The sequence below is a fragment of the Lipomyces tetrasporus genome, assembly GCF_029532465.1.
Source record: "Lipomyces tetrasporus strain NRRL Y-64009 chromosome Unknown POJ06scaffold_15, whole genome shotgun sequence".
NCBI classification, from domain to species: domain Eukaryota; kingdom Fungi; phylum Ascomycota; class Lipomycetes; order Lipomycetales; family Lipomycetaceae; genus Lipomyces; species Lipomyces tetrasporus.
Window position 1 is genome coordinate 92,126 of NW_026611610.1, and position 26,315 is coordinate 118,440.

The 26,315-nt window shown below is 48.2% G+C and overlaps 11 protein-coding genes across 11 annotated transcripts; 7 read left to right on the plus strand and 4 right to left on the minus strand.

Moving 5' to 3' along the window:
- Positions 1-41: 41 nt before the first annotated feature.
- Positions 42-2,973, plus strand: POJ06DRAFT_229309 (telomere length regulation protein-domain-containing protein). The gene is made up of 3 exons (XM_056185777.1): positions 42-753; positions 803-1,195; positions 1,250-2,973. Exons 1-3 carry the CDS (start codon positions 93-95, stop codon positions 2,899-2,901), a joined length of 2,706 nt encoding a protein of 901 aa, XP_056039969.1. The 5' UTR covers positions 42-92; the 3' UTR covers positions 2,902-2,973.
- A 310-nt stretch (positions 2,974-3,283) lies between these two features.
- On the minus strand, positions 3,284-6,091 carry POJ06DRAFT_47941 (glycoside hydrolase superfamily). The gene is made up of 3 exons (XM_056191105.1): positions 5,519-6,091; positions 4,794-5,462; positions 3,284-4,740 (listed from the first exon to the last, which is right to left on the minus strand). The coding sequence occupies exons 1-3, from the start codon at positions 5,968-5,970 to the stop codon at positions 3,327-3,329; spliced, it is 2,535 nt and encodes an 844-aa protein (XP_056039970.1). The 5' UTR covers positions 5,971-6,091; the 3' UTR covers positions 3,284-3,326.
- Positions 6,092-6,958: 867 nt separating this feature from the next.
- On the plus strand, positions 6,959-9,082 carry POJ06DRAFT_47929 (general substrate transporter). The gene is made up of 5 exons (XM_056191104.1): positions 6,959-7,240; positions 7,303-7,393; positions 7,449-7,535; positions 7,594-8,476; positions 8,524-9,082. The coding sequence occupies exons 1-5, from the start codon at positions 7,175-7,177 to the stop codon at positions 8,876-8,878; spliced, it is 1,482 nt and encodes a 493-aa protein (XP_056039971.1). The 5' UTR covers positions 6,959-7,174; the 3' UTR covers positions 8,879-9,082.
- POJ06DRAFT_264024 (alkali metal cation/H+ antiporter Nha1 C terminus-domain-containing protein) lies at positions 8,947-10,504 on the minus strand. The gene has a single exon (XM_056188963.1). It carries the CDS (start codon positions 10,220-10,222, stop codon positions 9,287-9,289), a length of 936 nt encoding a protein of 311 aa, XP_056039972.1. The 5' UTR covers positions 10,223-10,504; the 3' UTR covers positions 8,947-9,286.
- A 105-nt stretch (positions 10,505-10,609) lies between these two features.
- On the plus strand, positions 10,610-12,433 carry POJ06DRAFT_297867 (uncharacterized protein; the record flags this gene model as incomplete). The annotated part of the gene is given in 8 exon segments (XM_056190631.1): positions 10,610-10,635; positions 10,786-10,852; positions 10,888-11,031; positions 11,086-11,150; positions 11,212-11,625; positions 11,648-11,697; positions 11,717-11,778; positions 11,838-12,433. The coding sequence occupies 8 exon segments, from the start codon at positions 10,610-10,612 to the stop codon at positions 12,036-12,038; spliced, it is 1,029 nt and encodes a 342-aa protein (XP_056039973.1). The 3' UTR covers positions 12,039-12,433.
- Positions 12,434-12,761: 328 nt separating this feature from the next.
- On the plus strand, positions 12,762-14,731 carry POJ06DRAFT_264034 (uncharacterized protein). Its single transcript, XM_056188964.1, has 4 exons — positions 12,762-13,056; positions 13,109-13,366; positions 13,419-13,586; positions 13,637-14,731. The coding sequence occupies exons 1-4, from the start codon at positions 12,925-12,927 to the stop codon at positions 14,546-14,548; spliced, it is 1,470 nt and encodes a 489-aa protein (XP_056039974.1). The 5' UTR covers positions 12,762-12,924; the 3' UTR covers positions 14,549-14,731.
- A 202-nt stretch (positions 14,732-14,933) lies between these two features.
- Positions 14,934-15,848, plus strand: POJ06DRAFT_264038 (uncharacterized protein). The gene is made up of 2 exons (XM_056188965.1): positions 14,934-15,354; positions 15,415-15,848. Exons 1-2 carry the CDS (start codon positions 14,982-14,984, stop codon positions 15,510-15,512), a joined length of 471 nt encoding a protein of 156 aa, XP_056039975.1. The 5' UTR covers positions 14,934-14,981; the 3' UTR covers positions 15,513-15,848.
- POJ06DRAFT_264039 (uncharacterized protein) lies at positions 15,847-17,237 on the plus strand. The gene has a single exon (XM_056188966.1). It carries the CDS (start codon positions 16,135-16,137, stop codon positions 16,993-16,995), a length of 861 nt encoding a protein of 286 aa, XP_056039976.1. The 5' UTR covers positions 15,847-16,134; the 3' UTR covers positions 16,996-17,237.
- Positions 17,238-18,500: 1,263 nt separating this feature from the next.
- POJ06DRAFT_287446 (uncharacterized protein) lies at positions 18,501-19,987 on the minus strand (the record flags this gene model as incomplete). The annotated part of the gene is made up of 5 exons (XM_056190264.1): positions 18,501-18,910; positions 18,971-19,080; positions 19,116-19,328; positions 19,384-19,617; positions 19,951-19,987. The coding sequence occupies 5 exons, from the start codon at positions 19,985-19,987 to the stop codon at positions 18,599-18,601; spliced, it is 906 nt and encodes a 301-aa protein (XP_056039977.1). The 3' UTR covers positions 18,501-18,598.
- A 1,022-nt stretch (positions 19,988-21,009) lies between these two features.
- POJ06DRAFT_48050 (solute carrier family 39, member 1/2/3) lies at positions 21,010-23,505 on the minus strand. Its single transcript, XM_056191106.1, has 6 exons — positions 23,019-23,505; positions 22,779-22,961; positions 22,428-22,727; positions 22,139-22,376; positions 21,719-22,070; positions 21,010-21,645 (listed from the first exon to the last, which is right to left on the minus strand). The coding sequence occupies exons 1-6, from the start codon at positions 23,105-23,107 to the stop codon at positions 21,212-21,214; spliced, it is 1,596 nt and encodes a 531-aa protein (XP_056039978.1). The 5' UTR covers positions 23,108-23,505; the 3' UTR covers positions 21,010-21,211.
- A 1,180-nt stretch (positions 23,506-24,685) lies between these two features.
- On the plus strand, positions 24,686-25,683 carry POJ06DRAFT_241645 (putative peptidase family-domain-containing protein; the record flags this gene model as incomplete). The annotated part of the gene is made up of 3 exons (XM_056186145.1): positions 24,686-25,052; positions 25,108-25,586; positions 25,642-25,683. 3 exons carry the CDS (start codon positions 24,686-24,688, stop codon positions 25,681-25,683), a joined length of 888 nt encoding a protein of 295 aa, XP_056039979.1.
- Between the last annotated feature and the right edge of the window lie 632 nt (positions 25,684-26,315).

Here is a 26,315-nt window from a genome sequence, read left to right on the forward strand (position 1 = left end):
CCCAGGCTCTCACGTCCCACGCGATAACCAACTCCGCTTCACACAGAATTGTTGACGTAATACAGACCTATCACTACAGATCGGATGGCAATATGACAATGGAGGACCGAGTGCGATCGATTTCAGACTCAGTAGAGGTGTTAAAGGGCACACCCAGCGCGGATGATGTGTTTCGGGTAATTCACGGTCTGTCCAAAATCGATTCGACCTGCTTGCCGTCGGCCGAGTCGGCACAAGTGATGGCAGTTCTCCTTAATAAAATCGTGCCCGATTTCTACGACGCTATAAGGCAGCTTAAGGAGATTAGTCACGACTTACTGATACTTTTGCGAAGTCTGACAGGAATCAGAGGATTGCTGAATGTGGTCTTGATGCTTACTGATGTCGTCCGAAAACAGCCAAATGATTCACAAGCGAGAAGTAAGCTTCAAGTTCTGTTGACCATTCTGGGAGATGTACTGTCCGCAAATATACTTGTGACATTGTATAGCCACATTATGTCAGACAGCAAAAGGGATTTCTACTGGCGAGAAATCACAGCTTTGTTTGCAAGCGGAAAGATCACGGCAGTCGTCGCGGAAGCGAAGGCGGCCATTGACGCGAACGATAAACCAGAATCGTGGTGGTGGATTGCAGATGGTGCAAAAATGATGGAATTTTTAGGTTTGGAAATGTTGGCGTGTGGGGATGGGCCTATTGATGATACAATTTTGGCAAAGTTCTGTTATCGTGGGTTGAGTTCCGGCTATCCGAGTGAGTATTTGCGTATCCGATTCTGAGAGCTCAGGTCTAATGGTGCTAGATCCATTCTTATCCCAATTACTGAATAAGCAAGGATTTGATTTGATGAAGCGGATTTCAAGGCATCTAGACTCGCGAGAGGCGACATCATTCACAAAGGCTCTCATCCGTTATCTACAGACTATTTACTTTGACCATGAAGATGCCGACGCCGTGATAACGGCACACAAAATATCATCAGCAGCCACAGTCTTGATGCAGCTAATTGCGCTCGACGAAGAAATCAATATTCTCGACTTAGTTCTTCAACAACAAGTAGGGAATCAGCGACTTCGAAGAACTGTCGTCGCCTGGATTGTATTTCATGGGTTACAGGAGCAGGTCTTCGACGATCTTTTGAAGATGTGGGGCGACAAGGTCGTAATCCGGAATGCCCAAATCACAAAGCAAGAAGGTAAGACATACAACATACAAGTCCCTATGTTGCCAATCGCTAACCTCATATCAGTGCAAACTGAAATTCTGGGGCTTCTTCTTCCCCATCTCGGATCCAAATACGTTCGCACAGTGGCACAGTCTAAACAGTACTTGACAGGAGTATCGAATCGACTCAGTGCGGCTTCTACTCATCTTCGACATATGGGAATGTGTCTCGCGGTGGCCGTTAATCAGAGAGACAACTCCGGTATTAAGCTTGGCTTCGAAGATGTCCCTGGATTTTCAGCAGTGTATGGTGAATGGTCTAAGCTGTTACAATACAAAGACGCGGTCATAGACGAAACTTCAATATGGGAATACTTGAAAGCTCGTGGGTCCGAAGTGGCACGGCAAATAGGTCCAGTTTCCACAATAGTCCGTATGCCAATTTCGAGTACCAAGATGGGAAAGCAACCGGCATCGGAATCTACTGACATCAATGTAGAAGATAGTGACGATGAGACGGACTCCGAGTTTGAGCCGTATGCGATTCTTGAAGATGAATCGGAAGATTCGGACGATGACCCGACTATGCGCCACGAGAAGGTATTGCCTCCAGTCTATATCATCGACCTCATCAAATACTTTCACGAAACCGATTCGAATACTGCACTTCTCAAGCACAAAGTTGCACTGTCTAACGCCGCGAAAGTTATTCTGCGCAAGGCTATTTTTGGCCGAGAACTGGAGACAGTAAGCAAAGAGCTCGGAATAATCTTGTCCGGCATTAAGAATAATTATGATCTTGAGGGTTTCGAGCAGAACAAGATGAACGCCATGGTTGCACTTGTTATTAGCGTCCCTGAAGTGATTGGGCCGCTGTATGCTGAGAGCGTCACATTCGGAGATTATTCGATGCAGGAAAGGCTGACAATGCTGTCAGCGCTCGCGCTAGGCACGCTTCATCTGGGTGGAATACAGTCATACGACTTTGGCATCGATTCGCAGAGTGTTTTCACTAGCAAGCTGCTACCTGTAGGAGTACACGAGCAGTTTATTTCGGCCGGCGATTACCCGCGTGGTCCGTCGAGACTGGGGCTGCCTCAAGTGGACGACGCAATCAAGGTGATCCAAAAGGACGCATTGCAGGACTCAATTACAAAGGCGACCGAATCAGTCGTGAAAGAGCCGGGTGTACTGCGAATCTCAAAACGACTGCAGAACGAGAGACAAAGAGCAGCTGGTGGCAAAATATCTGTGCAACCAAACAATGTTGCCAAGATCGCCGGCAAATCGTTTTTCTTCCCGCTCGCGGCGCATTGGCGATACTTCACGGTCAGCTCTTCCAGAAACGAGCTTGGTGCGATCATGGCTGGCCACTATATCAAGACACTGGCAATCATTTTGCGCGCGAGTTACCCTTCGGCAACGGACATTCTCGACATGTCCATGGAGCTGTTCAGCATATTATCGACCATCCGCCGTGACGTTGCTGACGCGCCAATTATGGAGTCGTTCCTCACGGCCGTTCTCGTGGTCATTGACGTCAATGAAGAGGACACGGTAATCAGCACGTTTGCCAAACAATTAATCGAAATAAAGGAGTACCTGGATGCGAGCTGGGACCGGGTCACGGACCAGAGGGTCCACAGCATGGCTGCCGGCGTTCTAATCAGAATTACCCAGCTGTTACAGACATACCAGAGGAGGCTGGTAGGCGAGTACTTGACTATGGGGAGTTAATTGGCGTTATTAGATTTGCTGTAAATATTTCACTGTAGCATGTATATAGATAAATAAGATTACATGGGAGATTTGGAGCGACACGATCGGCTGAGTCGGGCAGTCGCGACGCTGCCTTGGAAGTAATCAGAGTCTTAGCGTCACAATTTGCCAATGGCCACAACAAAAAAGTCAGTGCAACAATATGTTCAGATACGTTCAGCTGCGGCAGTGCATGAGAATAACGATCCATCATTCATTTGTCGAAGTTTGCCAACGATGCCGTACAGTATTGAGTGGACCAAGGCTGTTGCTATATTTGTCAGCGAGATTTACACGATCTTTTCTGCGTAGTCAGTAGTATTAATTCTATCTGCGCTTCAAATTCTATCGCGATAGTAATCTACTAGAACTCTGGAATTGAATTTTGTTCGCACAATGCCAAACTAGTCCGACGCGGCAAAGCACACCTCAATAGTCCACCCAACCGCATCTGCCGCTCCACGCACTCCGGCACCAGCATTAACCTCAACAGTTATCAAAGACGCAGACAGGCCGTCCAGGACCTCAGCCTTATGTGGAACCGGCGCATCGTTCAGGAGGACCCGAATCCGGGATGTGTCGACAGTGTTTGCGATAAAGCCGAGCTTGCCTTCGAACGTGACAGTTGTGCGCAGACATTCGGGCGCCGTCAAAACCTCGATCTCGGATATCGCGGCCAGACTGGCATACTTGTCAACGAGTCCCAGACACGCAATCTCGGTGCCGGTCTTGCCGCCGATGGAATACGATGGCGCGATGGTGATGACTTCAGCTGTCTCAGGTGGTATTGCAACCTCCACGAGCGGTGTACTTGACGTTGAGAGCGATGGATCGAAATATATCGCCGTTCGATGACCGTTGAACCAAAGCACGTACTTCGTATCTGGCAACAATCCAGTGGAACCTAACGCGTCAGAGATATCAGCGGGCGCCAAGATATCAGTTGACGCATATGCAGCACTGTCACGCGAACTCCAAAGAATAAGCGACGAGGCGTTTGCGACCGGGAACCGAGCTGCCGCTTTGATGGAGGGCCCGATGCCGCTAGCTAGTGTAGGATCCCAGATGCGGGATCGAAGAAGTTGGATTGTGTCCGGCACCCGAATTACCTCATATACGCCCGAACGGGTGCGGCCGATCAGTTTGTGGATGACTTCCAAGTCGTGCTCGGCTGCCCTGTCCGACAAAAGCACCGGCCCTGGGAAAAAGGCACGAAGGACGGCATGATACTCGGGCCACTGTGCAGCGCTCATGAACATGTCGGCATCGGGTATCAGACACATGCGGGAGATAATCATGGAGTTCATCAGGTTATAATGAATATGGTCGCGGTGCACGTTTGGTCGCGGCAAGCCAAAGTCGTTGGTATTGCGAAAGACGACTTTCTTGCCATTCGTGGCCAATCCCATACCAATGTCACCGTTGAACAAGCGCTCGTAGTGAGCCATGCAATGGATGACTCTTCCCTCACCAAAGATTTCATCTGCGGCTTTGTTCATGCCGTCCCAGAGGGCAAACGCCTCTTCAGCACCTTCGACGCCGGCCAAAAACGAGCAGTAGGCTTGATCGTCAACCTTTGCGAACGTTATTCCAGCAGCTGCGCACACGGAAAAGTAGTCTTTCCAAAACTGATATGCGAGTTCCTTAGGTGGCAGCCACCAGATGTAGTCCTTCTCATCTGGCTGGGTGCATGTCTGCATTTGAAATCCATCGTACGTAAGGCCAGGAACACAGTCTCTGCTAAGCTTGAACGGTTTCATCTTGTATTTTGCAACCAATGGAGACTTGGACGCAATCGAGTTCCAATATCCGTGAAGACTGTATGGTGTTAGCCGGGATTTAGAGTCTTTCTTAGGATATAAAATACTCACGTCATCCAGACACCAACATTCTCGACAGTGGGTATCCCCTGCTTGATCATATCGACAGTCTCGCGGAAGGAGATGTTCATGCCATCCCAGATATCGAAACTCCATAAACCCGTTGTTTCGGGAATGCCATTCATGCCAGCACGAATGTCCTGCCAACCGTCGTCGATAATAAACGACCCAATAGGGATGTCTGCGTCCTTGAGGGACTTGACCAGCTGATCCATGTTTTTGTTTGTGGGACGCACATACTCGCCGATGCTGGACCACGTGCAGAAGCCAAGCTGGCTATGGGGCCACAGAGTGCCTCTGTCGTGTGCAGGCGGCATCTGGTAAGCGAGCTTAGACGTGCCGAGATATTCTTTGGCCATTGCAATGGCACCATCGATGGACTCGAAAACATCCGCGCGTGTAGTGATCTTTCCGACAATGTAGACTGTTGCCGTGCAGTCGGCCTTCGCCCTGCGCACTCGAGCATAGACCGTGTCCGGTTGCTCGCCCTCGCGCGCCGACGACAGATGCACAGTGGCTTCGGCTGTCGAGCAAGGATAGACGCAAAATGACGACGCGGGATCAACGGTAGGATTTACCGGCTGCAGTAGGAAAAAATGAGATCCAAGCAGGACAGGAAGTTCTTTGAGGGTGATCCATCGAGGCTCGATCCAGGTGTTTCTAACTCATATTTAGCGATCTGTCAATGGCGGCAAACCGGGAAAGTGGAGACGTACCTCGGGCGCACCCATACCCAGCCCTGCCATTCATCAACCTTGAGCCACGGGATTTTGATATCAGCCCGGTCCTGACCAGGTTCTAGCTCAATAACAGTTCGAAATTCCTGTTCGCTTGCCTGGCAAGTTCGGGGGATGACAGTGGCAGTGCGGTCAAGTGTGACAGTATTGCCGTCCACAGTGTACGAGTATTTGAGAGTGAGCGGTTCAATTTCTGGCAAGTTTACAACAGCTTTGAAGCTGTAGTAGGCCAATCCGACGGATGGAACCTTGATGAGCCTAAAATCAACGGTAGAAGTCGATGACGAGACATGAATTCGGATATCGGGCCTGTTCGCTATGGCGTAGATAGTAAGCTCGGAGCCTGCCGCGGTCACTGCAAACACTGTTTGGCCCGGAGCTGGCTGGAAGCAGACCTCCGGCGACGGGGACGGCAGCACTTCGGAGACCATTGTGGAGAAACGTGATTATTCGGGGAAGGTCTACCCCGCAAACGGCGGCGGAGGCGACCAATGGCTCCGATATATAGTCTACCACAAAAGTCGGCTCTATTTCGGAGGGGCATGATATCATCCCAATCGAGAATTCGCGGGGTGAGACCGCTAAGCGCAAACGCAGTTGATCGGCCCCTCAGTTGAGCCAAGAGTTGTGGGGGCTCCTGTTCGAGTTCCGGATTAGGACTAGATAAGGCACGCCACAATTAGTTGAACGTTGATTCATTTAGTGGTAAGTTTACAAGTCTAGAGTTTGCAGAATCCATATCTCCGAGCAGGAGGTTTAAGTGTTCTTTAGCGCATTGATTCTGTGGAGCGTGGACCAGCTGAACAAAAATAACTCCACTCGCTTACGGACAAGTACCTCCAAATACCTCTGAAGCAGTCATATGGGTATTTTCGCCAGCTCTAGCCAACAAAATCACGACCGCTACCGGCTGGAGCGGGGCAGAGGGAGCAACAGTAGGTTATCAGTTATCCGACTAATTTCGATGACTCGTGCCTGACCGTTTGTCGTTGTGGGCCCCCCCACGTCTGTTCTCGCTAGTTTAGTACCGGGCGCGGCTCAACATGCCCCACCAATTCACCAGCATCAAGATTCATCCCGCACACTACTGCAACCACAAGCGCATTCCACATTCTTGTAAGCGCGCTCTGCGGTCGTTATTCGCGATCATTAGCGCCCTTCGGCTTAATAAACGCGATCTAACAATAAGCCTCTCCACCTGACGTGGCACGCAATTACTTCATCCCGCGACGTACCGTCATACTTTGTTCGAGTCTACCATCCACACTGGCGCTTGCCTCCGCTGACTTTTGATAATTCCTTCAGCGCTTGCGCTTAATATAGCTTGCATTAGTTTGCAATGAGAGTTGATCTACGGTGGGGCGCCCTTTTTAACTGGCTTTGTCATGGCATGAGGCGTGCCACACTAGCACCTGAACTCTACTGCTGATCTGCTGCTGTCTGGGGCGACTCTGTCACCGAGTCTGGGGAATGACAAAAATGCGGGGCTCCAACTTTGGCTTTCTTATTGTTAGCAGCTAAACCTTCTATAAATTCTATCCTTCTGTCCTGTAGTCCCCCGGTGCTCTCCGATTTCGCACAATCTTTTACACATTTTCCCCGGATCTATTGTTATACTCGACCCTACGTTCGACAATGTCTGAGACGCAATATCAACAAAAGGTTAATACCTACACCCTAGGGTGCGGTTTGTTCGCAGTGGTATGTAATGATATTTGCATTGTCGGGCGCAATTGTTTGTTTATTAACATGCTGCCTTTCAGGTCGGCTCACTTCTTTACGGTATTGACTCGGGTATTATTTCGACAACTATCTCCCATGGCACCTTCTTGGAATACTTTGCTCCATTTACACGTAAGTTTGACACAGTTAGTTCTGCAAGTTGCAGACCCTGACATCTCTGATTTAGCTGGAATAAAGGGTGCGGTAGTATCCACTTTCAGCGGTGGTGCGTTTTTCGGCGTTCTGTTCGCGGGTTGGTCGGCAGATGCTTGGGGTAAGTCCGAATCCATTTGGTGTGAGGGAACTATACTGATGGTTGATGTCCAAAACAGGGCGGAAATATTCAATCATGTTTGCCGCCGTGTGGGCTCTTATTGGCGGCATTATTCAGGCCGCGTCTATCAACATCGGAATGCTAATTGCGGGTCGGATTATTGGCGGATTTGCTGTCGGCATCATGAACATGGTCATTCCTGTTTACAACGCTGAGATCTCTCCTCCACGAAAGCGCGGCCTCATTACCGGCTTGCACGGCCAGTTTGTCAGTATCGGGTTCGGTACTGCGAACTGGATCGGCTTCGCTTGCTCATACGCACACGGTCCATTTCAGTGGCGCTTCCCTCTCGCATTCCAGTGCTTGCCCGCCGTGATCGTCCTGGTCGGTATCTTCTGGTTGCCGTTCTCGCCCCGGTGGCTGCTTGAGAAAGACCGCATCGAAGAGGCCTATGCAATCCTCAAACGGCTTCATGGCACTGAGACTCTCGAAGACGAAGAGGCTTTCGAAGCAGAGTTCTTGCAGATGAAAGAGCAGATCAGATATGAAATGAGCATCAAGGCCAGAGGTTTCAAGCCCCTTTTCCAGAACAAGAGCAACCTCAAGCGTTTGACTATCAGCATTGCTTGCCAGGCATTCACACAATTGACCGGTGTCAACGTCATGAACTACTACCAGACCGATCTATACAAAGGTCTCGGTATCACTGGGCACACAGTTCTGCTCTTGTCTGGCATCTTTGGATTAGTCGGCCCGACTTTCAATCTTATTAGCATCCTGTTTGTCGATTCATGGGGTCGCAAATCCACTCTCTGGATAACCAATATTGCTATGGCTATTTGCATTGTGTGCGCCATGGCTCTAACCGCAGTCTTTCAGCACTCAAACAACCACTCTGGAAAATCTGCTGCCATTGCTTTCTTGTTTATGTTTTCCGCCACGTAAGTAGAAATCTTGTTTAGATCTGGCTAACGCTAACAAATATCAGCTACTCCTTAGGATACAATTCAATTCACTATATCTACGTGCCCGAAATCATGAGTCAGGAAGTTCGCGCCATCGGCACCGCTATCGCTGTCGAGGTCAACGTCGTCATCAATGTGCTCTTGAACCAGGTCTCGCCGATCGCGTTTGCCAATATCGAATGGAAATACTACTCCATTTTCATCGCCACTAATCTTGTGTCCGCCGTGCTTGTGTTCCTGTACTTCCCCGAAACCAAGGGCAAGACGCTTGAGGAGATAAACGAATTGTTTGGCGATGAGGTCATTATTAGCATGGACGAAATCACTACCGTTGGCAAGCCCGATGTTGAAGGTGCGGTCGCCGTTCACAAGGAGTGACAGAGTTATGGTTTGAATCTAGCTTTTGCTCCCACCAAGTTTTTAGTTGTATTGTATTGTTGTAAAGATCATCAACTTGTTTAGGTTGAGGTAGAATTGTATTTAGAATTAAATTGTGACACGGCGTGTTCATATCTTTTGAGGCTTCTAAGAAATAATTTCATGCAGTATGTCACAACAACAGATAACGGAGGGACAATCACATCAGCATCCTGTATCAAAGTAGTATTCAACCTTTCCCACCTCTGCAGTCGCCTCGCATTTTTACCCCGACTTACTGTCTCGACTACGGGCTAACGCATAGCTCCGGTTGGAGGCCCTGATATGTGAGCAGGACCGGTTCAATTACCTGACCTTTTGACCAAAGATACCCGGTAGAGTCCTGGGCGATCTAGACTGCACGGCAGCCTAGGACTTGCTGTCAAGAGGATATCTGGAGCCGCGAGAGCCTGTGGCACTGTCATTACCATCGACATCAACTTCGTTCACATCTTCACATCCCTTCAATGCTGCCAACCGCCTCTTGCGCTCTACAGCCGTCTCCTCTTCCTCGTCCGCACTGGGCGGACTTTTCTGGGCCGCGGCACATTCAGCCTCTCTCGCCATCTGCTGCAGCCGCAAGTTGTCTTTCTCGAGTCCCGACCCGGATGACCTCCGCCTCATGCCCTTACCAGAAATCTCAGACTTGTGCACGACCACGTCTGCTTGCGAACCATGCACGCCTGCTGCTCCAGTCACTCCGTGTCGTAGCCGAACCCATGACAACGCGCGGTCGAGGCGCCTTCCCCCTCCCCCGCCCGCGCAGGGTCGGTGCCGGTTGATTCTGTACTGCGCGATGACCTCGCCGTCTTGATCTTCGACAATGATATTGTCGCCAACCTTGTACGCGATCGCATTCGTGCCGCCATGGTCATCCCCGGCAGCGGCTCTGCGCGATCCAGATGATGCGCGATGCCGGGACGTCCCTCCGGAATCTCCACCTTGTGACTCGAGAGGCCCAATTCGGCTGCCTTTACTTGTCCGCGTATCAATCGTCTTCAACACCTCACCTTCCTCGTCCTCGACTATTAAATGCGGTCCTTCCTGGTACACGGTGCATTCGGCCGGATTGATCTGCTCCTCTACTGTCGCCTCGCCCTCCTGTCTCGCAACGTTCGGCGGTATGCGTTCGCCGACGCCGTAATCCGACGGCATGCGCGTCTCCTCCCCGTGTCTGCCGGCATCTTCCTCCGCATCAGGTTTGTACCGGCTCGGCTTTCCAGATTCTTTAGCCACCCGGCGCCGGTCGCTGTCGAGATCCGCCGCCGACTGACGGTGAAACAGTCTGTTGAGAGCTGAGAACATTTAAACCCAGATTTCTGTCAGTTCCGGAAAATACATGGTAAGCCGATAATGTCGCTTATTGGAGATGGATCGGAGTCGCAGTGACGATGTAATCCGCATCACATGAATTGGTGACTCTTGCTGATAAATGTGAGCTCCAGGTAGAATATTACAGCGGACAGAGTCGTGGAAGGTACCTCTATGCAACCGCGTCGGACCGCACAATAAATCTATCGTCAAACAATGGAGTCAAAGACAGACACGAGAGGAATGCTAGTATCTTGTATAAACCCTAAGCCCAAGGTCGGCGAGTTTGATGTAAGTAGCGAGTACATATGAAGTAATCGTTACGTCACACAAATTTGATTAAGTACCGCCTGGGCACCTAAGAGTAGGGATCGGCATAAAATGATAACGGATATAGGATATTATTCGTGAGTATGAATTACGGATAGATAATATGTACTGCCTCATCTCGCGATGTTCACTCAATAAAAGGTTCGCGTATCCTATGGATTATCTCCCGTTTCATACGTGTCTTTACAGAATTTCGTTGGATTTTGCCTGAACAATGGACATGACAGTTGCCGGATCGCTACGAACTCTCGACGATCCTGGTCGCGTGCGAAATCGACAAGGGGATCAATCCTAGTCGCATCGGCGACCAGTCGGACAGGCACTACTAGAAACGCGTTACATTGAAGAGTTCTCCGGAATTCACTAGGTCGTCAATTGATTTATCGAGTATGATACCCCGTCCCAGCATACACGGATATGTTTCTGCAGGAAGACGAGAACGCGCATTCGGATTTCGACAAGGCGCTGAGCCTGTTGGAGAATAATTTGCGGAACAACGATTAGATATATGTATGTCTTATTCTCAGTATCTGAAATTGGATGAATGTTGGTCTAAGATAAGATCCGCCAGAAATATTCCAGGCGAGCAGAAGTATAAGCCTTGTCATTCTGTGCTGTGCTTTCATATGATAGTAACAACTAACAATATTCAGGTATCCATATCCGGCGTACAATACTGCTGCCGAGATGGCGACAGTGGTCACTGTCCCACGCGATCTCCACGAAGGTCCAACTGTAGAGCTCGGGCGCATGATCACGAATGGTGCTGAAGCATATCTTTCTAGTCATGGAGCCGATGCCAGCTTAAGTCGGAATATCGTCAGCTGTGGATCGACCACGGAAAAATGCACTTCTGGAAAGTATGTCAATAGCAAGAAACAGGCAGACGGAACAATCAAATACAATTCCGTTGGTGCCAGTGGTAATGTCATGATCGCCATTGAGGTTGGATATATCGAGAATTATAAAGCCCTATTACGGGACAAGGACCTGTGGATCGAAGGGCGCCATGTTAAGATCTGTATAGTAGTGTGCCTTAAGGAGTCACCACCGTTTCGAAATCCCCCGTACCCGCTATGAAGATGTCAGAGATGTCAATGCAGAACGGGAAACAATGGCACGGAATGTGGCCATCGTTAGTGAGGGACAGCTCACTAGGCCAGTATGGCCAAATTGAATATCGTGGTCACACTTGGGTTGGAGCGTTCAATGAAACATACGTGAGTGTTGTAATTTGGATTGAATTTTTGGAGGCCAGCCTGCTGAGACGGCGCATTAGCAACTGATTCAAAACACATGGACCTGTAACCGTGTCCTCAAAACAATCGGGCTTAGAATTCGGGATTTTATTCCCGATGATGAATGGGAAGCTGCCAAAATCCCGGACGGTAACATATCTTTGGACGGAGATCGATATATGAGTATACTTCGAAAATCCATGGAGACAACGGCAGAACAACGATATATGGACTTTATTTGACCATTCACCGTCTCGAGCCTGGTGTCGCCGTGTGAGCTTTCGGGTCGGGAAGGCGTCGGAGAGCTACTATATGTTACAAGTAGCTGGAAAGCAAGTGACAATTTTTATTTAGAATATTTTTTATGAGGTCGCGTGGCTGGACGCTTATTCCTCCTACCGTCAACCCCGTCATCCAAGCCTCTACAACCAATGAAACAACAAGTCTAAATAACGTGAATGATGATTTGTCGTATCCGTATTATCCGTAGAATATGAATGCAGATAAGGCTAATTTATCTGGATAACGATACGGATATGAATAAGGGAAAATAAGCCTGGACATTATTCATGCCGATTCATACAAGTACTACTAGTAATGTCTCGAGCCCACAATACAAAGCAAATATAATCGCATGGCATGGCCAAATTATACTGAACAAATGCTTTACCAGCGTCCGTGCAGCCGGATCCGACTCGGGCCGAAGCCGCGATGCTTATCCGCTTTCGCTTTTGCTGCAAGTTATTTTTGCGGACCAGACACTTGCTACTGGAATAGTGGGCCTTCGTACTTAATGTTTACAGAATAGGATTAGCGCGGGGCGCCCATATTCTCTTGCAACTGGCTCTCGGCTTTTTTTCGTACGTCATCATTAGCCGGAGTTTGCGAGTGAATGGCACAAAACCCTGACATCTGCAAGCATCCCGCGTAATCCGAGTGACGCTGACATCTTTAGTTCGGCCCGGAGCAGACGCCTCAGCTGATTCCTGAGCCATAACGCTCTTGTCGGAATAGGAGAATTGGAGAGTAGAATCTATTCCTAAGACGCCTTTTCCTTGTTCTGGTGCTCGATCGGTAGATTCATTCTTACTACAACAAAGTCGACGTTAGGTTCCGGCAAAAAGCGACATGTCAATACGAGGTGTGAAGAAGGCAGTGGTACGCGCACCACATGTTTTGATTGGAAATAAATCGCCGGAGGACCTTACGGTTATTGAATGGTCGAAAGCTATTAACGAGGCGGAGAATGGTATTAACGAGGTAACGTCTATGCCTGTCCAATTGCGCGATTTTTGCCTCACCGCTTCTCCAGATTATTTCCAATGCCAAGGCGTTTCGGGATTCGTGGATCGCAATCTTGTCAGCGCAGGTTGCGATAGCGAAGCATTTTGATACCCTGTATCAGCCAATTCCTGAAAATGATCCGACCAAGCCGGTGCAGGAGACCCCGAAAGTTACTCTAGAGGCTGTGATCAAGTATAAAGAAGTGTTAGTCGAGGTGCAGAATGCGGTACTTCCCATGCTGGATAGCATTGATCGAATGGTCGTCCAGCGATGTGCGACTATGAAAGTGGGTATTGTCGGTATTTGTTTGCGTCGGCCCTTACCTGATTCTGACGTAGGGCTACATCGATACTATCAAAAAGGCGCTCAAGAAACGAGAGCACAAGAAGATCGACTATGACCGACACACGAACACGGTCGAGAAGCTGCAGAAGAAGTCAAAGCTGAGTGAAAAGGATGAAACTAGTTTAGAGCGGAGCCAGAAAGAGCTGGAGAAAGCTACTGAGGTGAGTCAGCATATGTTCGTTCCGCACGTCACGCCTGCTAACGAGATCAGGATTTCCGAGTACACGATCAGTATATCAAGGACACCCTTCCGAAAGTTATTGTCCAGCTGTCAGAATTTATCGCACCTCTTTCAACACTGCTGTTCGAAGTGCAATTTGGCGTCATCGAGATTACCAAAGAATTCCTCTATCCTTTTGCCCAAGCGCAGGGATTGCTTGATCTCGACAAGGTTGTCGAAGATTGGAGTACTCAATTCATACCTATCCAACATCGATGCGAGGAGGGTCTTAAGACAGTCCGGAATGGCAAGGCCGTGAAACAACCGATGAAGCTCCCGGAAACCACGCCAATAGACCAGAAGATCAGACGTGTTCTGACTGTCAACAAGAGGGCAAGTCGACCCAAGGGAACGACGAAGAATGGCGTATACAAAAACTTCACTGAGGTCAATCGGAGTCCGACGTTGATGTCGAGTGTCAGCTCAGAGGCTGGGTCCGAAGTCGGGTCAGAGAATGGCTACTCCACGCCAGCGTCACCAGGCATATCCTCGCCGACCGCATACAACCCAAAGAGAGTGTTTTCCTATTCCGGATCTGCGACTGGGACGATGGTTTCTGAGCCACTACCACGCTATTCTGCAGCGCTTTCCCCGTCCCCTGGAATAGATTTGAAACTTGGCGCCGTAGTTGCCGGAACTCCACTATCATCCTCGGTCTCTGAGAACGGTTTTCACGAGGAGAAACTGAGTGAGACCAAGCACGCAGAAGGAGAAGAGGAAGAGGTGAGGGAAGAATACGATATTATGACTGCGGCATACACATTCGTCGGAATGCAGGACAGTGACCTGTCGTTCAACGTTGGCGATAAGATCAAGGTATACAAAAAAGACGACGATGACTGGTGGGAAGGCGAAACTATGGATGGACGTAGGGGTGAATTCCCGGGTAACTACGTCAAGTAGTTACTGGTTTGCGTAGGATTTTCGTTGCTTTATTTAGTGTGAGTAGTTCTTATGTATTATGACTGCTAGTTAGCCCATTGTTTGGTGGTAAATTGTGTCTGTTACAAGTAATAAATATATAAGATGACGTGTCTCGGATATAATATCGGATACATGCGAGCCGTCTCTTTCGTCTCCGCTTTATGTGTAATGTCGCCGCTTTTACGGACCATATTTCAGCACGTTCCCACGATGTGTCGACCTTGTTGGCTGGACCTTTGAACAGCGCCGCGCCGGAAGCGGCTCTTCGGGTTAGGTTTAGGATGGGGTCAGGGGAACGTGGGGAAGAGTCACGTTGTCGCGCCCAAGGTCGGCCGAGCAAAAGATTTATTACTCACGTTCGTTGTTGGGTCGGTCGCGTCCACATGAGTATAAAAAACAAACACCGCCCGTCATGTTGATCTTTCTCCATAAAATAATCATGGATCCTTACTCGACACGTCAAACACATCAAACAACCACCGGCCCTCGGCTTTCATTGTCGACATCCGACAACTCGCGCAGTCCGTCGCCGTCGCCGATTCAGTCGCGCTCACCATCTCCTGCTTCCACCGCCACCTCTTCACATATCTCCTTTTCTGACACTGCATCTCCTTTTTTTGCCACTTCCGCTGTCGAAAAGCCGTCTGACTCGACAATGACAAACAACAGTGAAGCTTCATCAAAGAAGGACATGGTCGGGAAAGCGGTCAACGTCAAGACTGGCGAGCAGCAGAACCAAGAGTCGGGCTCGACTGAAAGGAAGGGATTCGTCTTATGCGGACCAGGTAATATCTTTCCACGCATTTGATCTGCAGGTTAGCACGTACTAAAAGCCATCATTTTAGGCGGCAGCAAAATGGCTGAGGAACTTCAGTCAGCTAGACCATTTAGTCCCAGCACAATCCTTAGGGGTCCTTCGTATTCCTACGCCGGCAGGTATTAGCCTTGGATGCCAACAATAATGCGGTTCTGGAGTTGACAGGCGGTGGAATTAGGTGTTACTGGAGGATTACACGAAGGATTGGATTCAAAAATGGGTGTCGGCGTTCAAAACATCTGGTTTTCTTGCTGGTTACGTCGCTCGTTTTGTATTTAAAAGCGCTTGGATGTAAAAGCTTCAAATCGATATATTTCATAATGGCACAGCAGTAACATCAGGGAATATGCCGCAGTAGCTTATTAACCCCCTATACTTTATACACATTTTTGCAGCTTAGCAATAAAGTACTCATTAGGACGAGAGCTGGCCGTGTGAGTTTATGTACACTGTAAGCAAACAGCCTGGCGAGGCTTGGGTTTTTGCCCTTGCGCTACAACCATGAGGGTTTAGTAGCATAGGTTAGGGCAGAGGTGTACTGAGCCACTGTGTTCTTCGTGGAGATATGTCAACAAACCGCAAATCGGGCTGCCAAAATGCAAATGAGAATATCATCGGCTTCATTTCAAAAACTCTTTGCACTTTCACGCACGGCCTGCGCATTTGATTTGCGCGCGAACGGCTAGCATTTTTGTTTGCGCTTTCTTTACCGCTGGCGGTGAGTTTGCTCTTACAGGGGGCCATAAAAATGGCTAGCAAACGATCTCGAGGTCGAAACGTTCACTTCTACAACGCATTAGACCCAGATCATGCGCTCGGCGGACTAGTATTGAGTCCGCTGAATCCATCTGTCACGCAGAAATTGTTTCTCTTTATGCTTGGGATCCTCGTTCGTGCGTCGCATCCATATACTGTGACGTTGCGAGGTACAGATGTGGTACTGACGCCATCCGACGAGCTTCTTAAGCCGGGCCACTATGATCTCAGATCAAAATCTCCTAGGGGTTGCATTTCTTTTCCTATCGCTCAGTATTTGGATGCTGCTGACGTTAAGCCAGGATCAATATCAATCACAGACGAGAAGTGCGTTTTAGGCCATCATTCACGCATAAAGGCAAGCAGAACTGACAAGTTTCGGAATCAAGTGCGCGAGAGAGATGCCCGAAAGTGTGTAGTAACCGGCATTGTCAACACCGATGCCGAAGTGGGCTCCTGGGATGGCTTCGAGGTTGCCCACGTGTTTCCAATCTCGCACAAGAAGCTATTTGTCGATTTAGGGTTCTCGGAGCTGATCACGAATAGGGAGAGCGAGAAAGACTCGGGGATTAACTCTTGTCAGAATGGATTGCTGATGCGGTCCTGTATTCATCAGCAATTTGACGGCTTTGACTTTTCCATCAATCCGGATGACAGTTACAAGATTGTCACTTTCCGTACTGATCCTTTCAAGGTGGGTGGGAGAATACTTGACCCTATTTGTCGGGCACCAAACGATGAACAAAGGGTACGAGATGAGCTCCTTCGATGGCATTTTCGTCAAGCAGTGTTAATCAACGTGAGGGGAGACGGAGAACCAGGGTTGCGAAATGGACGTCTGGCCCGGCACTGATGCTGTCTGAGATACTGACTGTGCCCTGAGCCAACCGAAAGATATAGTGGTCGACCTTGGCCTGAAGGTCGGATCGCGTCTCCTGGCAGAATTTCCTGCCTCACTGTACCTCTGTGGTGAATTTGAGAGGATCATGGACTCCTCTAATGCAGCTTGAGAGAGTGGAAGTTATGGATTGGTCATGAAGGTCATCACATCGCTGACCAAAAAAAGTCATTTAGATATCTGTCAAAATATATTCATGGTACAGTCGCTCCAGAATCGAACTTGCATCCACCTTACTGCATGGTATGATTGGATTGGACGTGGAGCCAGATGGTTTCGTCGCTCAAAACAATCATCCAGATTGAAACTATAAATTTAAATACAATACTGTGAATTTGCTCGTTTGTTGAAGACTCTTCGCGATGGCGGGTCAATATGATACGGGAACATGAACCGGAACAAGCAACTGCAAAGGGAATTCGAGGCATGAAATGGCCTAACCCGCTGTAGGATATTCGCTACCAATCAACGCCCTAAAACTAGCAATAGTGCTAAAATAACTGTTAATAGCAGATATACTATTCTCTCTGCCACACGAGGTCCACTAAGCATCTCTCCCACCGTATCGGATCCATCAGGAAACTCAGATTCAAAAACTGGCTCGACAATACCCCTCATATTTGCGAGAACAGCCTGACAGACGTACCAACGCAAAAACTCATCTATAAACCCCGCTCGTCCCTGGGTCCCTGTCACCAGGGTCAAGCGTTCTTCCATCCATCCCAAATATGTCTCACCGAAACACGTTACTCTGGAATTGTCGTCGGAATCGATGGCAAAGTGAAAGGAATTAAACGGGTTGTGAATAAAGACTGCATGAGAAGTCCATTCTGACAAGGGTTCATCCCTGTATCAGTTTCTTCAGACTCATTTAAAATATAGGTATTAGAGAAATGCGGTCAACTGTTTGTTGTTTAACCCTAACCCGGCTGTCTGTTCCCGTGCTGCCTAAAATATGTCGGCGGGTCTGCTAACTAGTAGTGGTAAGAGACTAGAGTGTAATAGTTACATTGAGCTTGTCTCAGCACTACATTCTGAGCTTTTCACGCCAAAGCCACTATTCAGAATGGCCTCGTCAAATTCTGGACTTTTTGTCGCAAGTGACTAAATGATGAACTTTGATTACGCTTTAAGTAACTGTATTTGTGCTGTTCGACTGCTTGCAACGCGGTACCTTTTCGCTTCTGTGTCCAATAAAATGCTGGGTTCAAAGTCATGCCAAAGTCTGACATTGCTGTCCAATATAGGTATGTTGGTTAACCTCGCACAACAATTCACTTTCTACTCGCGTTTCTTGATTCTGTGTCCTGCTCTTTATTGGTGTAGCCCGGAAACTTTCCCCTTCGAAGATCATTGCCTTTAGTTAGAGTACATAATGCAAGACACAACAGAAGACAAAGGTGTTAGATTCTATACGAATTGCGCAGAATCAGGATTAAAACCGAGCATTGGCACCTTGTAAGCAGTGAAAAGAGCTACTCCATGTCTAATATATATTAGCAACCTTTGCGACGATCTCCATTTCTGTCTTCTTTCGTCTGTTTTTTTAGTGAAGCCATCACTTGATTAAAAATGATCCTTGAGCCCGCATAACATCTCCCAACCTCTTTGATAACTCAAACTCCATACGCTCCGTAGGAACAGGGCCGCTGAGGATGGCATTCATCGAATCAGAGCCGGGAGGGATGTCCTCATCAAATATTGGCTCGCCTACAGCTCTCATATTGGCCAGAACTGCTTGTTGGAAGTGCCAAAAGAGAATATTGTTATTAGCGTGGTGCGGGTGTCCACGATCTCTGCATACATGATCCAGTTGTCGCCCTGCGAGACCTAAGCTATCATCAAGGAAGCAGACTATGCGGTACTCATCCTATATGAAGTTAGAGTCCCGACTATTCTTAATATAGCAATGTGGGCTAAGTCTCCATACGTTGGGGTTGATTGAGATTTCATATTGGTCAAACAGACCATGTCCAGTCCATTGAAGAAGGAGTCCATTCTGAGGAGAATTTATACTACCATCTCGTTCGTCTAGAACGACTAATTCCCCGAAATTGTAATTTTGAAATATAAACTCGAGAGCCACAGGAAAATGTGCGCTGCTTCATATTTTGTCCAACGTTGCTGAAGGAGCTCACGCTCTGTCGTAGAAAGTCCGGTAATTACGCATCTGCGATCACGGTCTCGAACTGCAGCCGGAAATGACTTAACTCTACCTGATGAAGAGAGAGTAGACATGGCAGAAGAAGTTCGTTGGTAATACGGCGCGTCTGTGACTGCTAAATATCCTTGCTAAGCTGTAAATTTACATCTTCTAAACTCTCCGCACCAAATTATACTTACCATCACTCTCAACTTCATACTCGCCAGGCAGTAAAGGATCTTGAGTTCGCTGAATTTGTGTACGGCCATCATTAATCTTATACACACGAAGAGGTAAGTCATGCCTAATCAGCACGTCCAACGAGTCTAGAAACGTCCGTTTCGTGAAAGTTGGGTTTGTGAAACCGCCTCCAATGCTGACTGTGGGATCCGAGGCAAGATAGATGAAAATGTCCCGTCCAAAACTTCTATTTGCTGCTATGACAATAGAGGTCGTGATATACGATGCTAACCGACCTAACAATATACGCAGTGTTGCCGTGAGGCAGTTTGAATGTGAAAAAGAGAAAACTTGCAGAGTAGCGAGCGGCCTAAGGTTGTTTACATCGCGAGATACGGATAAGTTCCTGAAAGTGATGAGAACCCTCCCTGCCCTTTATTTTGATTATTTTGGCCGTACTGCGGTTAGGGTTGTTGCAATCGTCTGGTACGCAGGATCCCGGCGTCGTTTACAACTTGCAACCCATTTTTTGCCGAGATATCTCGCATGAGACGATTCTATAACCTTGCATCACGATATCTGTGCACCTCTAATCCTTGTATTACTATTCTGCAGAAACTTCATGGCTAGAAGAAACCGATCTCGAGGTCGAAATGTCCACTTTTACGACGCTTTAGATCCAGATCACGCTCTGGGTGGACTGATATTGAATCGTTCTGTTACAGAAAAGACTTTCCTGTTTATGCTTGGGATCCTCCTTGCGGCGTCTGACCCGTATACCGTAGTGCTACGATGTACGGATGAAATAGTGACGCCTTCTGACAAACCTCTTAAACCGGGTCACTATGATATCAGATCCAACTCTCCTGGAGGTGACTTTTTCTTTACCATTGGCGAGTATTTGGAGGACACTGACGTCGAGACAGGGAGAATATCTCTTGCGGATGAGCCGTGCGTAACGCGGTCATACTCAGACACAGACTCAGGTACAACAAATGATGAATTTCAGAACCAAGTGCGCTTGAGAGATCGAAAGTGTGTAATAACTGGCACTGTCAACACCGATGCCGATTATGACTATTGGACTGGATTCGAGGCAGCCCACGTCTTTCCGCTCTCCTATGGAAAGCTACTCGTGGATTCAGGGCTTCCTCGGTTCACTACCGCGGGAATCAACTCCTGTCAAAATGGCTTACTTATGCTGACTGATATCCATCAGCAGTTCGATGCGTTTCTTTTCTCCATCAATCCGGATGATGATTACAGGATAGTTTGTTTCAGTACTGATCCTTTCAGGGTGGGTGGACGGACACTTGATCCTATTTGTCGAGTTCCGAACGATGAGCGAAGCGTACGAGATGAGCTCCTGCGATGGCATTTCCGTCAGTCGGTTTTAGTCAACATGAGAGGAGCAGGAGAACGAGCTGACGGCGGAATCAAATAAGTGAGTGGGGCGAGCCTGGACTGTACTAAACGTCCCGTCTCAGTAAAGCTCTCGCGTCATGAAAGGGAAAAAGAAAGTCTCAGCTGGACGGCAATTTTTTAACAGAACATTTAAGTCATTCGTGGAACAATTATTAACACGCTGCCCGTAGTGGCCCTGCGATACAATGGAGACGCTAATTACCTGATCCGGCAATGGCGTTAAACTAATAACTTCCCAATGGATCAGCTATGGGTGGACGCGAAGTAACTAATCAATCTTAAATGCTGTCTCTAGGGAGCAAATTTAGCGATTCTGTTGAGAAACGTAGATAGATATGTTTAGTAGGAGGAGTATGTACTGTGAATTAAAAGCCGGTGCCTATCAGAGAAGCTTTGGCAAGAACGAACCCGATGCCGTGAAGATTATGCCCATTTCCCAAGCAACCCCATGAGCGTCATCCCGGCCACCAATCCACATAATCCAACTGCAATTTTTCCCAATCCTGCCCTCCTTAGATAGCCATGCCCGAACCAGTCATGAGTCAGCATAGATACGAGCGCGGCCCATAACAGAACTCCGGCACTGAGAGCGTCGAGAGTTCCGATTGTCCACAATGTTGCCTCATCGTTGCCGTTAAACTGATGAATGATACCCAGACCAATGGCCATCCCGATTGGGGTGATAAGTGCAAAAACTGCCGCCATGATAAATTTGCTAACAGTCTTAGAATAAGCCTTGGAAATCCCGGCAATCCGAGCTCCAAGAGCAAGACCCTCAAACATTTGGTGAAAAATTACGACTATGAAAAGCGTGGTGAAACCCGAGTCACCAGCGACAACTAGCGTGAGGCCAACAACTGTCGAAAATTATGATGTTAGCATTCTTACGAAAAGAATAGTTGGCTGGAATAGACAAATAGGTGCACTCACTGATTGAATGGAACACCACTCCTGCTTCCATAACACCGACGTTCAGCTTGCTGTCTCCTGAGAGCGAATGGCCGTGCTGATGACCAAGGCCTGTGAGCCTGTGATTGTGCAGGTCACGAACAGCGGCTACTACCTCACCTTGTCCTTTGTCCACTCGAATTGGTTCCGTGTTGCCCGCTGCGTCTCCAGCAAGGGGAGACTTTTTGTTGTGCGACTCAACAATTCGATTCCCGAAATATTCAACTATGAAGGATGTGAATATTCCCGCCATCGCTATTGCTGTAGCTGTTGCTTCATATTCAAGCACCCCGAGACATTGGTTGCTGAACATGAGTTGGGAATGAGTGAGAAGCTGGAGAGTGTCAGACTCATTGAATTACGAATACCGTAAAGGACTCGATTAGGACAATGAACGCTTACATGAATCATCGCCGTCGCAATCATTACTCCGGTTCCAAACTGCTTGATGAGAGTGAAGACGTGTCCTTCGAGCGCTGGATTGAAAAAGCTAGCCCACAAAATCGGCCCAAAGACAGCGATAGCACTGGTTGCCAAAATGACAAAGATAGACCCAATTCGGTATGGAATATTGTAGTCCCTCTCCACTCCCGTACACCTTGATGAGGATGAGTGATTGTCATCACCGCCGAGGCAGTGTCTAAAGAACAGATTAATTCGTATTGAGTTGCAATTCGGGGTTTCGACCTACTCAACTCCAGCATGAAAATGACAATTTTCACCAGTACTAGTCTCTTCATCGTCATGCCCTTCATTAGCATCTCCATGTTCGCTACTGTCTTCAACAGGCAACAGATGTACTTCGTCGCCGTCCGGATCGAAGCAGAACCTAGATGATGCTGTCAGCAATATCCTACAAGCCATGGGGAATGACCAGACGTCCTTTTCGTCGCCGTGAGCCTGACATCCTGTGAACTGAGCAGGGGGTTCCCCGGTTTTCGACCCGGTCGCCTGGACAAGAACTTCTTGGTTGTTCCCATCCATGCAGAATCTGGCTGAAGCGTCAGCACAAAACCGCCTATAGGACTCTAATCTCACGTACGTCTCAGTTCCGTGTAAATGGCAATCGCTTACAACTGTTGTTTGAACAGCGATAGCTGTACTTGCATTTGTAACGCTACTGGAACCAGCAGTTGTCGTCGCAACAGCGGATCCACTAGACGTCAACGAAGGCGATAAGTACGTCGTCAAAGGCACTTCCAACCCGCTCTCGTCTACGCAATACCTGAAGATTCGTCAGCTTGTCGACAGATAGCAACCGGTTGAATATGATTATTCATACAGAATGTTGCCGTCCTGATGACAGCCAGTATATACCCGCTGCGCTGTGACAAGCACGGCGTAATATAACAGAGAATAGAGTTTCTTCATGATAGACGAGAATTGCAAACGCAAAGCACAACAATTCAAAGGCTCATGTAGGAAGTATCAGAAGACGAGGAAGTGGAACGAAAAAAGAGAAGCAGTTTAATAGTAATTATGGGAACCGCGCAGTATTCTTTTCATCTTGCCAGGAAGGAAGATATCCATTCGACTCAGCCGTCGGCCAAGGCAATGTGGTTCATTTTGAGACAATTTGAGAAAATTCTGAGAAACTCGCCTCCAAGGTCAACACTAAAGGCTGGGCGTCCTCGAGAATATTTCTCTTATTCTCGGTATTGCAATTACTCTAGTCTAGCTACATCATGAAGAGCACCTTGATGGTAAGAGAGTGGAGTGTGCTTCCTTGGTTCTTGGCTACTTCAGTTGGAGTCTAGCGAAGTAACCTTGAGAGAGCGCATGCGAGATTCTGAGCGGCGACAATAAGTGGCCGTGGATCGGGTCTCCAACTGCGCTAGCCTAACCCTAAACTCTGTGCCTAGTTTCTCCTGAGCCTACTCGACACGTTCCCCGAATTAGCTACAGATGCATCTTCCTGACCTCCCCGCTGTTGTATTTAGGAGGATATCGTTACGCCATGGCCCCAATAATTTCTGATATGATGATTACACTGACGAAGTTTCGATTTGTAGCTAGAGCAGGTTGCCTCGCAGAGATGAACGTCGGCTAAAGCTCAGGCCGTTTGTTGGTCGAAACCAATGCAAATTTTATGTTGGTTCTTGTTGGCCAGTACAAACACAAGACTGGGCCAGTCCTCCTGCGGGGCGACGGCACCGTTAGTGATGCGACCTCTGACTTGTTGAAATTCCTCCATACATCGGACGATTTACAACCTGTTCTGTCGTTATTCCGAGGTACATAACTGTAGGACTATGGCGTCAATTTGTTCTATAATGAGAACGCATTGATACCGGCAGGTAGTAACATAGACGGTCTGTCACTACAACATAACTAATAATCGACAATCGAACAAGTCATTTTGCTTAAAGATCAACTAATTGCAATCCTCACTCCCACATGGACTCTGCTGCCCTACCGGCTTGGCATCTATAATACTTGGCGTTCCGGGCAGGTCCTCCGTGTCCTCGACTTTCACTTCCAATAAACGCCTGTTTACTACATTAGCGTTTGCCATCTGCGATCTAATGCCACTATAGTTGACTAACACCTGCTCGGTCCACTCTTGTCACATAATATTACTTATGGTATCATATGCAACCTTGGTGGCAGAATCGACGACTCTCTGCAGTCGATTTTGGGTCTTCTGCTCGGTCTCTTAGCGTTGTACTCACTCTTTGAAAAAAGTACGCAATTTTCCGCGGTATCGCTTGCGTCGGTTGTACTTCGCATACATCTGAGAGCATATTTTGTTCAGTATCGCTTTCGTGGGTGGTCCGTCGCATGCATCGGCGAACACAAATTGACCAAGGAAATCCAGCCCACGCCCCCGCTCTGCTGCAGCGGCCAGGCGCTGGTGGAGCACATGGGTATAAGTATGTCAAGGACGACCCTTTGAACTCAGCTCGTTCTGTCTACTTGTTTGTGCATCTTCCCATAGAGTCAATTACAATGCGAGTCACATTACCCCTGCTGATTCTCGCAGCTTCGTCTGCTCATGCTGCTCCCTTCATGGCTGTAGACAATGGTGGTGTCAAGGCATGGGATAGTGGAGCAGTAAACGACTACATCATCCATGTGTCATGCAATGCCACCGAAGTGCACCAACTTAGAAAAGGACTTGCAGATGCCATTACTCTGGCAGCACATGCTAGAGACCACGTCCTCCGCTGGGGCAACGCATCGGAGATATATCAACGATACTTTGGAAACGCTGCTTCGGGAGAAGTTGTTGGCAATCTAGAGAAAATTGTGAGCGCCGATAAAGGAAGTGTGTTGTTCCGGTGTGACAATCCGGACGGAAACTGTGACATTGAAGGTTTGTCGTCCTATTCGTTGCATTTCCTAGATTTACGGGATACTTATATGCACAGGATGGGCTGGACACTGGCGAGGTGCGAACGCTACTGGCGAAACGGTTATTTGTCCACTCTCCTTCACCACGAGGAGATATCTCGAACAGATTTGCGCCTTTGGGTTCACCGTTTCTGGATCGAAGCCGAACGAACTGTTTGGGTCGGACCTAATCCACCGCCTTTACCATACGCCTGCCATCGGCGAAGGACACGTTGAGCATTTTGCGGACTCTTACGAGGACGTCTTGGAGCTTGGCAAACACAACTCCACGTTCGCAGTTCGGGACAGTAACACTCTGCAGTACTTCGCTCTGGATGCTTACGCGTACGACATCGCCGTCCCTGGGATTGGATGTGCAGGGAACATCATTAAATCTTCTCCGGAACAGCAGAGGACGACTACCAGCTCTCAGACGTCGTCTCTGAGGCCTTCGACGTCGACAGCACCTAGCAGCACGGTCACACAGCCGCCGTCGTCAACGTTTGAAGTTCCTGAGGTGAGTTGGCTTGTTTCAGGGAAATATTGACGTTGGACTGATCCGCATGCCTTAGGGTTGCCCCACACACGAAGGCGGCGAGCTCCACTGCGCTTAACTTAAAGACGGCCCTTACGACTGCCAGCCAGCACGAACAGTCGGGGACACTTTGGTCTTACATTTTCGTACAGTCGTGGATTCGTCCTACTGGAGACGTGATAAAGTTGATCTCTACACTGTAGTGCTTTTTAGTACGTGGATTTAGGACCTCAGACAAATATTGAACTTGATATTTCGTTATAAAACTGGCTCGCTAATCCACGGTATGATCGATGACGTGGCAATTCTCTTTGATCATTCCATCATCTTGTTCTGCCAACTTTGTAGCTCCCTAGTAATAGTCTGGCTTCGTCAACTGCACCAGATAAATGATGAGCTCGTCCTGCTGCGTCTTCCAACTCTAACTTGGTCGTTCTGCCGAAATTATTCACCGAGATCATCTCAATGATTAGCATATTCAGCCTTGACTATGACATCCATAAATTTAATGAAGGATACTGGCGAAAGCTCCAGCCTATGACGATTGTTGGCGACAGGGGTATTGGACTAATCCAGGAAGAGATTGTCACTATTACTGGAGTTTATCTATATGACGACGATGGCATGAAAATTGGCCGAGCCCGACTGTTCAATCAATGATTGTTATTAATCGGATATGGCACGTCAACCTGTTAACTTCTTATATACATA

Coding starts and splice junctions, on each gene's coding strand:
- POJ06DRAFT_47929 (XM_056191104.1), top strand. CDS start 7,175: ATGTCTGAGACGCAATATCAACAAAAGGTTAATACCTACACCCTAGGG. Junction 7,241..7,302: donor GGTGCGGTTTGTTCGCAGTG/GTATGTAATGAT, acceptor GCTGCCTTTCAG/GTCGGCTCACTTCTTTACGG. Junction 8,477..8,523: donor TTGTTTATGTTTTCCGCCAC/GTAAGTAGAAAT, acceptor AACAAATATCAG/CTACTCCTTAGGATACAATT.
- POJ06DRAFT_264024 (XM_056188963.1), bottom strand. CDS start 10,222: ATGTTCTCAGCTCTCAACAGACTGTTTCACCGTCAGTCGGCGGCGGAT.
- POJ06DRAFT_264039 (XM_056188966.1), top strand. CDS start 16,135: ATGGCTAGCAAACGATCTCGAGGTCGAAACGTTCACTTCTACAACGCA.
- POJ06DRAFT_229309 (XM_056185777.1), top strand. CDS start 93: ATGACAATGGAGGACCGAGTGCGATCGATTTCAGACTCAGTAGAGGTG. Junction 754..802: donor GTTGAGTTCCGGCTATCCGA/GTGAGTATTTGC, acceptor TAATGGTGCTAG/ATCCATTCTTATCCCAATTA. Junction 1,196..1,249: donor CCAAATCACAAAGCAAGAAG/GTAAGACATACA, acceptor ACCTCATATCAG/TGCAAACTGAAATTCTGGGG.
- POJ06DRAFT_264034 (XM_056188964.1), top strand. CDS start 12,925: ATGTCAATACGAGGTGTGAAGAAGGCAGTGGTACGCGCACCACATGTT. Junction 13,057..13,108: donor CGGAGAATGGTATTAACGAG/GTAACGTCTATG, acceptor CCGCTTCTCCAG/ATTATTTCCAATGCCAAGGC. Junction 13,587..13,636: donor AGCTGGAGAAAGCTACTGAG/GTGAGTCAGCAT, acceptor TAACGAGATCAG/GATTTCCGAGTACACGATCA.
- POJ06DRAFT_48050 (XM_056191106.1), bottom strand. CDS start 23,107: ATGAAGAAACTCTATTCTCTGTTATATTACGCCGTGCTTGTCACAGCG. Junction 22,377..22,427: donor CATTTTCATGCTGGAGTTGA/GTAGGTCGAAAC, acceptor TCTGTTCTTTAG/ACACTGCCTCGGCGGTGATG. Junction 22,071..22,138: donor TTGCGACGGCGATGATTCAT/GTAAGCGTTCAT, acceptor GACACTCTCCAG/CTTCTCACTCATTCCCAACT.
- POJ06DRAFT_47941 (XM_056191105.1), bottom strand. CDS start 5,970: ATGGTCTCCGAAGTGCTGCCGTCCCCGTCGCCGGAGGTCTGCTTCCAG. Junction 5,463..5,518: donor TGGGTATGGGTGCGCCCGAG/GTACGTCTCCAC, acceptor AATATGAGTTAG/AAACACCTGGATCGAGCCTC. Junction 4,741..4,793: donor AATGTTGGTGTCTGGATGAC/GTGAGTATTTTA, acceptor AACACCATACAG/TCTTCACGGATATTGGAACT.
- POJ06DRAFT_264038 (XM_056188965.1), top strand. CDS start 14,982: ATGTTGATCTTTCTCCATAAAATAATCATGGATCCTTACTCGACACGT. Junction 15,355..15,414: donor ATTCGTCTTATGCGGACCAG/GTAATATCTTTC, acceptor CCATCATTTTAG/GCGGCAGCAAAATGGCTGAG.